Source organism: Fusarium odoratissimum (assembly GCF_000260195.1).
Source record: "Fusarium odoratissimum NRRL 54006 unplaced genomic scaffold supercont1.6, whole genome shotgun sequence".
Classification (NCBI taxonomy): Eukaryota; Fungi; Ascomycota; class Sordariomycetes; order Hypocreales; family Nectriaceae; genus Fusarium; species Fusarium odoratissimum.
In genome coordinates this window covers 1,794,157-1,804,044 of record NW_022158692.1, presented here as the reverse complement: position 1 = coordinate 1,804,044, position 9,888 = coordinate 1,794,157, and the positions used below count along the sequence as shown (strand labels likewise).

The 9,888-nt window shown below is 50.2% G+C and overlaps 3 protein-coding genes across 8 annotated transcripts; 1 reads left to right on the top strand and 2 right to left on the bottom strand.

The window, feature by feature from the left end:
- Positions 1-189: 189 nt before the first annotated feature.
- Positions 190-2,667, bottom strand: FOIG_05262 (uncharacterized protein). 3 transcript variants are annotated; one of them, XM_031203809.1, is made up of 7 exons: positions 2,124-2,667; positions 2,041-2,071; positions 1,845-1,988; positions 1,792-1,795; positions 1,605-1,730; positions 913-1,552; positions 190-861 (listed from the first exon to the last, which is right to left on the bottom strand). In XM_031203809.1, the coding sequence occupies exons 1-7, from the start codon at positions 2,540-2,542 to the stop codon at positions 693-695; spliced, it is 1,533 nt and encodes a 510-aa protein (XP_031067388.1). In that variant the 5' UTR covers positions 2,543-2,667; the 3' UTR covers positions 190-692. The 3 variants fall into 3 exon arrangements, with proteins under 3 accessions (XP_031067388.1, XP_031067389.1, XP_031067390.1); XM_031203810.1 differs by having other exon boundaries at positions 190-1,552; XM_031203811.1 differs by having other exon boundaries at positions 415-861; positions 2,041-2,593.
- A 178-nt stretch (positions 2,668-2,845) lies between these two features.
- Positions 2,846-3,731, bottom strand: FOIG_05261 (uncharacterized protein). Its single transcript, XM_031203808.1, has 2 exons — positions 3,436-3,731; positions 2,846-3,371 (listed from the first exon to the last, which is right to left on the bottom strand). Exons 1-2 carry the CDS (start codon positions 3,464-3,466, stop codon positions 3,154-3,156), a joined length of 249 nt encoding a protein of 82 aa, XP_031067387.1. The 5' UTR covers positions 3,467-3,731; the 3' UTR covers positions 2,846-3,153.
- A 1,356-nt stretch (positions 3,732-5,087) lies between these two features.
- Positions 5,088-9,582, top strand: FOIG_05260 (uncharacterized protein). 4 transcript variants are annotated; one of them, XM_031203807.1, is made up of 4 exons: positions 5,088-6,692; positions 7,198-8,071; positions 8,136-8,975; positions 9,069-9,582. In XM_031203807.1, the coding sequence occupies exons 1-4, from the start codon at positions 5,655-5,657 to the stop codon at positions 9,170-9,172; spliced, it is 2,856 nt and encodes a 951-aa protein (XP_031067386.1). In that variant the 5' UTR covers positions 5,088-5,654; the 3' UTR covers positions 9,173-9,582. The 4 variants fall into 4 exon arrangements, with proteins under 4 accessions (XP_031067386.1, XP_031067385.1, XP_031067384.1 ...); XM_031203805.1 differs by having other exon boundaries at positions 5,098-6,692; positions 7,078-8,071; positions 9,069-9,577; XM_031203806.1 differs by having other exon boundaries at positions 8,136-9,582.
- Positions 9,583-9,888: the final 306 nt, after the last annotated feature.

The following is a 9,888-nucleotide window of genomic DNA, read 5'->3' as shown; positions in this document are numbered from 1 at the left end:
GGGTGCGCGGGTCGCTGAGATGCAATTGAGACTCTTAATTGTCAGACATTACGTGTATTCGGTTCATTGATGTGAATTGGTGTATTCATGTTGTGTTCTGTTGAAATCTACCCCTTAGAGGTTTTACCATTTCGGCTGTAATCTTAAAGTATCCCTGCCTGCACGTGAGACCCCAGCACCTGTTCAACACCTCTGTCCCAGGGCATGCTTCAACTGCCAAGCCCTTCCAATACCGAGTTTTCCTCACACTGTACACGTGCAAGCCAGGCAAACGCAACGCACTCGCATCGATTTGATGGATTGGATGGTTGGATGGTTGCCTTTTTCATGTTGTGATTTCGGGGATGCAGTCGGAGAATGACAAATACGACATCGGTGTATTCGGATTTAAAAGCCACAAACTCCAACCAACGAATGCAATCACGATCTGTTGTTGTTTGAGGTGGTTTTTGATTGTGAGTTTCTCTTACATGCGTGGTAGAAATACTCTCTTCCCGCAGCTGAAGTTGTTTGAGCTTTTGACATCCCCTATCGCCGAGTTGCCGAGCCCATCCTTTAATCTATGACAACTGCACTGTATTGATAAAACATGCCCTTAGTGTGTATACTAATCGCGATTCTGATGCCCTGATCAAGCTCCCGTCTCCTCGTCAATGCTCATCAACTCGTTGTCGCGGTCTCTGAATTATAGTTCAGCCCTTCACAGGCACGAATTTAAGGAGGCATCGCTTTCCGAGAGGTCGTGAGGATATCAGTTGATCGTCCATCGCCATAGATTCGCTCTTCATTGATTCATCCGGCTCAGTTTCGTATCGTGAATACACGTCTCGCAGCAGGGTCTTCATCTCCGCCATGGCAAGGCTATAGCACGTATTAACATCTTCCCTCTTTACACTCAGCAGAGCTACTCACTGTTTCCCGATGCATCCTCTTCCTCCACTGGAGAAGGCCCATTGGTGTCTTCGTCGGTCAGCGTCTCCTTCGGCTTCCAACCACCTTTCAGGGTAGAACTTGTCCGGCTCGGGGAAGACATGATCGTTGATTCGGTGAACTGAAAGGGCCTGACAACTGACAACTGACTTCTCGGGTAAGGAGAACCCATCAATGACACGGCCACCGTGGGGGACGTATCGAGGCAATGACATTGGAATAGCGGGGAAACATCTCAGTCCCTCGTTTAGGACAGCATCTAGCATGGGCAACTCGTCAAAGTGGGCGTCAGGCTTGCTTCGAAACTCTTCTCGCAGAAGTCGTTGATACTTTGTCGACCGGGGCTGTGAAAGTTCCCACATTAAGAAGCACAGAACGTCGCCGGTTGTATCGATGCCAGCGGCCATATGATCGAGACACTCGGCAGCCATGTCGATAGTATCAAGGACGCTATCCTTCTCCTTGAGCCGGTTTAATACGGTGAAATCTGCCGCACCATTTTCTTTGGCGTTTTCAATCACAAAGTTGTCGGCCAGGGGAATCAATCGAGGTTTGGCAAAGCTAGTCAGAATGCTGGATCCAAGACGGTGAAGAATCGGGCTATAGTACTGAACCAGACGGTCTAAGTTCTCTTGTGAGCTCCAACGCGCGATCCTTGGCATACGAGAGCTTACTTTGAAGACTGTCATCGGCAGCAACTTGATGCATCATTTCTTCATCGTCCTTGTTTTGCAGGCAGTTGCTTCCATATGGGTGAAACAACTGGTGCGTAACACAATCACAAGCATATGCGTGCAACGCTGTTTTGGTCAGCTGTGTCTTTCTCCTCAATCGGTTCTGCTCCTCGTAATCGGAACTAACCTCTCTATATCGGTTTGTTAGCATACTCCTGAAAAGAAGAGCTCTCAACTTACAAATACGTCTGCCGTCTTGTCAGGTGAGTCAACACAACGCTCAACAAACCTCTTGGAGCGTTCTTGTATCCCGGCCAGGGGGGCTTGCTTCATTACGTTGCTGTTGGCATATCTATCGCCAATCATCCTCCGTCGTTTCGCATGCTAGTCAAAAGGTCAGTTTGACTAAACATCATGGCTCCTAATCTGAACCTACGTCGCCTTTAACCAATGTTGAGAACATTGTTCTGCAAGGCACAGTCAGAGCCAGCATCCCAGTCCTATAATGTGAGTTCTTACCGCTTGCCGTAGACTTGAAAGAGGTCATAAAACTCGGTCTTGTCATATCCGCTACCACCGGAGCCATAAATTTCTTTGAGAGCATCAATCGAAGTGAAGGAGACCTCATTGGGTGCGACCCTGACCACTGGGCCATATCTCTTATGAAGCTCGTGAATGTGCATGGTACGGTTGGCATTGAGTTCGTGCCATTTCAGTACAAGTGAGGTGAAGTTGGATACGAAGGGACCGGGAACCTTTGCGGTAGCCGAAGTCAAGCGGATAATGATATGAGTAATGACAAGGAGAGCGGCGGCTCCAAGCATGAAGCTTGGTGATAGTATCAACATTATAGCAACGTTGATATGTTTGAACTTGACTAATTGATGGCTGATTCTCTCACTTGATGAAGAGAAAGAGGGAGAGTTGGATCCAACCATTGACCGGCTAGATTGAGGTTCTTATCACGAGGCGTCTGAGATAGAAGCGCTCCGATATGACTCCAACTCGTCGGGTCCAAGCCCGAATTGCCTACTTCGTGTGGGGGGAATTGCTGCGTAACCGAGAGATAAGTTAGTTCATAACCAGTCACGCCCTTTGATCGTCTCTCTATTACATATCCGTATCTAGTTGTCGCTTCTTTGTCCCCTGTCGAGTAAGGTCTTCTCCACATTCTGGGGATTCCCGCGTCCACCTGCTTTAAGGATCAATGATAACATCCACATCGAATTGGCATCTGTGAATCTTGAAATAAAAAATGTTTGAATTTCTATTCCCGTTCATCTATGGTATATCGATTTACATAGTACAACTTCCCCATAATTCGTCCAACACCTCACGCACGTCTACTATCCATACAAACAACCAATGTTGAAACTTCCCCATACTCCAAACCCCAACCCCGGCATTTATGCATATGACTCGACGCCCTATTTCATGTCATGAAGTTCAAACTACCGACTTCCGGACCTCTCACCCCTGCAAATCCCCGCATTCATGTTATCCAAACAGCTGATTGATAGCGTGGCAGAGATATGATGTCCATATAACTTCATAGCTCCGGCTTCTTATCACTGCCAGGATTTTGACGATTACCTCCCCCAAGCATGCCAGAAATCCAACTCAGGCCCGGAATCTGCATGGGAGCCGCAGGAGGATATTCCTTGCCGCCGATCTTGGTTTTGGGAGCACAAGTACACCATTCAGTCTGTGGCACTCCGTCGAAGACTTGTTGAACGTGGTTACCGCACCCACGCCACGATTTCTTCGCTAGATAGGCTTCAATTAATATCTCACAAACTCAATTGGTGTGGAGGAAATGACAGAAACTCACAGCATGTTGGGCAAGTCGCACCAAAGCACATGACGGCAGGTTGTTCTAGTTCAGATGTGATAGTGGATGGCCAACTGTCAGATCACCTGTGAGCAGGTTGGAGTTAGGTATTGTTGGTGTGAATGTTCGAAGCGAATGGGTTCTTTTAGAGCGCTGAAGTTTCTTCTGAAGGTTTAGATTTATATACCAATGTCCTCGGACTCATTACGCAGGTTGGAAGCCGAATTATGAAAGATGAAGGTCATGATCGCTGAATTAATTAATCGCCGGCTTAGGGAATGACGGTTCACCTTATTAAGCCTACCCTAGACATGGGCGTTGATGATCTTTGGGCCGGGCTTGCTCAACCTACAAAATACGACGATGTACTGTTAGGCGACGGTATTTGCTTCGATTTTGTGGCCCACAAGTGGTTCTCATATTATAGATTGTCCATTTGGAAGGTGCCTTGTATACATGTCTCCTCATACGTATTCGGGTGTCACAGTCACAACGCTTGGGAACCAGCCTCAAGTCAGCTAGCTCGACCATGCAATATATGGTAGGCTGAAAAGAGTAGTGCTGTCCAAGTCATGGTAGCTCATCAGAACAGAGGGATTTCAGATGTTGACCTCGGCCAGCACTGAGATCTAACTTCTCGTGAGAAACATAGCGAAGTTCTCGTCCTGCCACACTCGACACTGGATCAACACACATCCCTGTCTGGCAGGAAGCTTATGAGTTGCTATTCATAGTATCAAATTGCCAGGGTACGCACGGCTTGTGGGATGCACCGAGATTCAAAATTAAAGATGACAAGTTATAAAGACTTGGATTGTAGAGCTTTCATGGGATAGCAACGAACATTATATAAGACGAATCAATGATAGAACATATAGAATACCCTCAGAGATCTTTATAGCGACATGATCGCGTTGGACTACATCAATCATTAGCAAAACAACCGGCAATATGCGGCATCGTCTTTCAACCGCAGGATCACATATTGGATCCCAGCCCGCAGACACAGCCTCCCTTCAACAGAATCCAGTGTCCACAAGGCCAGTCTGGCCAGCGTACTCCGCTCAAGAAACAAGGACTGACCGAGACAACTTCCGAAAAGGCTGATGAACCGCAAGTGAGAGGTGATCAAAGCTTGAAGTACTACTATGTAGCTCTCATAGGAGGGCTTATTGCTGACATGTACGGGAAGCTTGGGAGTGGACGAACTTGTCTAGAGGAGAAAAGACTCAACCAACGCGATGCTGACAATCCAAATGTTGTAGTGCATATTGACTACGCTAGTGGATACAGTAACTGTTGATACATATTCCAGAATATGTCACCTGCAGTAGAGGAGATTGGCAGATTTACATGGAACGTGCTAACGCTGCTGGAGTCTTGGTCTTGGTCTTGGCTAATATCCGATTGTCTCAACTGAAGTTGTCTTGTGCATGGTTCTATGCTAAGAGGTAACAAACCATCCGTTCAAAAATGACCAGCCTTGGGTAGCATGTTGTAACTTTCCGTTTCACAATCCAGTTCAGGGTCTTGGTCACAAAATCTAGGCCTGCCTATCATCATACGAATGCAGCGCCACAGGGTATAGTCAGTAGAGGCTGTGCTTTCAACATAGGTAGACCTTGTTTTATTCGTGTCAAGACCAGATGAAACCCATATACACGAATGAAAAGCATCAGCCGCGCAATTGATCAAGTTAATAACTCGGAACACAGCCCAAAGACATATTATTAGCGAGTGGTACTGTATCCGCCTTATCACCCCTCTGCTACCCAATCTCTCCAGGGATCCATGGATGTTCGGTGTCCACGAGGTCTGCACACAGGTAGCAGGGTAGCAAGTAAGGCGCTGAACATCCACTACGGCCCATCCATGGCAGCGGGTTCAGCACGGGCACCCACCTAGACACAGGCAGAACGGGATAGCTCAATTAGCTTGCGCCGTGTCCCGTCCCGTCCGATCGGTGCCCTCCATTGCTTCTATAGGTGGCTCAAAGAAGTACCTTGCTCTGGTGTACTGCCCCGATTTCGATAGGTGACCTACAGGACTTGACTTACCTCACCTACCTACCTTAGCTGGCATTGGACTCTATCTCTCTCATCTGCCTCCCATAACTTCCGCCTGTTCCATTCTCTCCGACCTCAACACTCGCTGTGCGCGATTACCTCCCCCGAACTCCCTCCTCATCTGCCGTCCGCAACGACAATCGCAATCGCAGTATGAGGAACTTCCTCGGCAAGCACAGCAACCGGTCATCGCATGCGCTCGGTGAGCCGCGAAACTCGTCCAAGACGCCTGCGGCTTCAACCCCGACGAACAACAGCCAGACTCCGACAGGCGGTAGTGCTGCGACACCTCAAGCGGCAGGCCACCAGCGTCAACCAAGCCACCAGGCTCAGCAGCTCCAACAACAGCAGCAGATCCAGCAGGATCAACACTATCAAGTTCAGCAGCACCAGCAACTCCTTGACGAGGCAGACTCAGCCTCCCACGGCGCCCACTTCGGCCAGTCGCACTCGGTCGGTGCCAATGCCAACGCTGCCAGTGCTAATGCGAGCGCCAACAATCCTTCCAGCATAAACCCCCATTCAGCCTTGTCCTCGTCCCATAATACCGCCTTCAGCTCGAGCGAGTCCTTTGATTCACAACAGCCGCCTCCCCCCTCTCACTACCTGCAGAATCAACAGCCGCCGTTACATCTCCAACATCCCCAGCAGCAGCCTCAAGGTTCTCTACCGTTACTGCCCTCCCCCTCCTCCGCTTCCGCTGGGGCCCCTCCCCCGCCGCATCCCTATAGCTCGCCTTCAGCCGCCAGTAGCACAACCGGTGCTAACATTAATCAACATCCTCCTTCATTACAGCAGCAGCAGAGTTCCAACCTTTCTAACGTCGCATTTGATCCTCATCAGCAGCAGAGCGAATTTAACGACGCGGGCCTGGGCCGTTCGCAGAGTATCCGTTATAGCGCTGCCACGCCTTACAACCTCCAGACCTCATCCGTAGAGGACCTGAACCATTACGGCCAAATTCCACCCCAGCAGCTACAACAGCAGCAGCAGCAGCAAGCACAGGTACAAGCACAACAGCAAACAGCTCCTGCTGAGAAGCGCTCGACTCGAAAATTGATTAAGGGCATATTTTCTGGGTCCAATCGTGGGGCGTCTGACGGCCAGCACCACCATAGCATAAGCATCGGCCACAATAACAACCAATCCTACGATAATACTGGCGGCCTTGCACGTCGGCCTTCCAAGCGGGTGAGCAATCCACCGCCTTTCTCTTCTGAATCGTTCCTTGTTTTTCTTGTTCCCCTAGTTCTACTCCTTACCAGTTGTGAACTGGAACCCCCAGTCTTCCTATCTTGTTTGTTCACTTGTCTCTTCCCCTCTCTCAGCCCAGCCCAACACCCCAATCTCACTCCCAATCTCACTCCGCCTACCTCTCTGCTCTACCTGTTACTGGGCATAGCACTCCGCCAGCCACAGCCGTCAAGCCCAGTCCAGAACTTGACCCAATCTCCTCTCATCATCTCTAGCCCAAGCCCAAGCCCAAGCCCTAGTCGTTAATTCTGGCTATCGTGCCGTGCCATTGGCGTTAGCCGCCCTCGCCGCGTCCTCCAGCTCAAGCTGAGCTCCCCAGCAGGTCCAGCAGGTCCCTGAGGGTCAACGTTCCCCCTTACCCCAGCTTTCGTCTCGCCAAGGTCTCGACGATATCAATGAACACTATACCGCGCATCAATCTAACAAGCCATCACCTTCACAGACTTCACGAATTTCGCTCCACAACACCATTCGCCAAGTTTCTGGTGAAGTAGACCAACAGCAACATCAGCAGCAGCAACAGCCTTACGAGGACGCCGCCTATCACCAGAACCAGAGCCAGGCCCCGCTACAGCAGCAGCAGCAGCAGCACCAACAGCAGCCGCAAACCCACATTCAGGTACATACGGAGGACCAACAACCACAAAGCGGTTACGAGACGAACGTGTACGACCAGCAACAATCACCTCTCAACCCACCACAGCATTCGCCTTCGCAACAGCCTTATCAATTCTCAAACGCTCAGCAGCAAGGCAACTATCACCAGGGTGGTAATCAAGGTGGAGATCTACGATCAGCTCCCGCACACTTGGGCCCCAGCGCACAGTTTCAGAACCCTGAAACAGTCTCTCAGTTCTCGCATGAATCGCCTATCGCCGACTCGGACCAGCGTTCGGCCAAACTGCAATCAGCAACCAACTCTCCCGCTGTGAACCACGCCCTGTATATACAGAATCAAGGTTCAACCCCGAGCCTTCCTCCTGCTCAACAAACAACTACCCAACCGCAGCAACCCGGTATGGCACCACCGACCGGAGGACCTCCATCCGCGCGCCGTCCTGACTCCGATAAATTGCGTGGGCAGGCCGATGTCCCCGGTGGCCCGCCCCCCACTTACCGTCCCGCCAACTCTATGAACAACATGAACCCGCTGCCTCCCGTGCCGCCACAGTCGGCTGGCCAGTCACCGGCCTACCGTGGCGATCGCCCATCTCCGTATGAGGGTCAAACCGTGGATCAAGGAAGGGACAGCCCCCAGCCAGTATCTGCAGTCCCCGCTGAGGCTGGCGAGAATGACAAGTCTTTCAAGGACCTGTGTAAGTACAGACCGGAAGAATCTCTGCCTAGGCGCAGTGAGTACAGCATACTGATTGTTTGCAGTAACTAAATACAAGAACGTCAAGAGACTCTACTTTGATGGCAAGGGACAGATTGAGGCGCTCAATGGTCAAATCGTGCACCTCCAGAATGCAGTCGCCAACCAGCGCATGTCGCAATCGCGTACCGCTCTCGATGACAGTGAATATTCGACACGATTCAACCGACTCAATGGTGCCATTAACAACCTTTCGTTCAACATTCGAAAAGATTGGCGGTGCGTGCCGCAATGGCTTGACAAGTATGTCAGCACAGAAGCACTCAAGACGGGAAAGGCTGAGATGACAGCTATTGGACGCGCTGTCATCTCACGTTGGATCATGGAGGAGGTGTTCAACAAGTGTTTTCACCCTGGACTGGATGCGCAGCTGAGCCAATCTCTCAAGGAGATTGAGCTGGGCATTCGAAGCAACACGCATACTTTGACTAGTCAGGAAGAGTTCGACGCCCTGACGAACAAGATTGTGAGCTGGCGGATGACATCATTGGACGGCTTGCACCGACAGCTTAACTCACCAGCTGCGAACGATAATCGCAATGCATTTATCGCCAAGTCAACGGCATCCCTGACAAGCTGCCTTTACCAGTTCCTTTGCAACCCGCCACCACCTGGCGTGGATGGTAGCGCATCGATGATCGTGGAGCTTGCGGTGGGCATTGCAGCCAACCTCCCCCTGGAGAGTCGGGATGTGGCCATTACCTACCCGTTACCTGGAGAGATCGTCCAGCCGCATGTAATGGAAGTTGAAAAAGCGGCCTTGCCAGTCTTGGAGGCTCAGAAGGGAGAGGGAGAGGGCGACGACAAGGACGGCGACGATGAAAAGAGCGGCAAAGCTAAGACTGGTACGTTGAATAATGCAGCCCCGCCCGAGAGCGGGGAGGGTAACGATGCTTCAAAGAGCGCAAGGAAGGATGCTGACAAGGACACTTTTGTAGCGGCCCTGCCGAAGGACTCGAACAGGGTGCGATTCGCAGGATTTATGGCGTTGGAAGTACGAGGAAGACAAGTTCTGATGAAGGCGCCTGTCTGGACTTTGTGAGGACAAGTATTTTGAGTATTGATAACTCTATTACGATGAAGCTCAGGGAAGCGAGAAATGAGCGCCATGCGTTGGGTGAATGGCGAGGCGACAGTAGATATCCGGAGAGAGAATGAGGGCCCGAGAGTTGACTGGGAGGTCATAAGGGTTTGTGGCAACATGACCCGAACAGGGCAAGATGGGACAAAGGATCACGAACGGCATGATGATGGTTTTATATATATATATATATATATATATATTTTTAGGGATACTGGATGTGGACCCTTATTTTGTTCTGTGTAAATACATGTTACCATGAGACGAGCAGTTCATGATGCGACAAGGATTTCCTTTTGGCATCTGGCTGCATATACAAATTAAGCTTAGAGTCATGAAAAGGCTCCGAATCACGTTATTTGAGTATGATGAAGGTGCTTGACCTGGAGCAGGATGGATGATATAATCACTTACCGTATTTGGACTTGATGCGAGATGAGTCGAAGGGTCCAAGCTACCTTACGTGCTAAGGACCTACCTAGGGCTGAATTCTACGAGGTTGATAGATCCTTGGGATAAGGTACCTAACTTCTGGAAGTTGCTTAATGAACGGCCAAGGAGTCATTTCCTTTCAAAGGAGTCATCCCACATGTAACAAATATCCATATACCTTGTTGATTTAAGCAGGGTCCTTTTCACCTTACCCGCTCAATCCATAGTGGCGAGGTTCCTTAGCA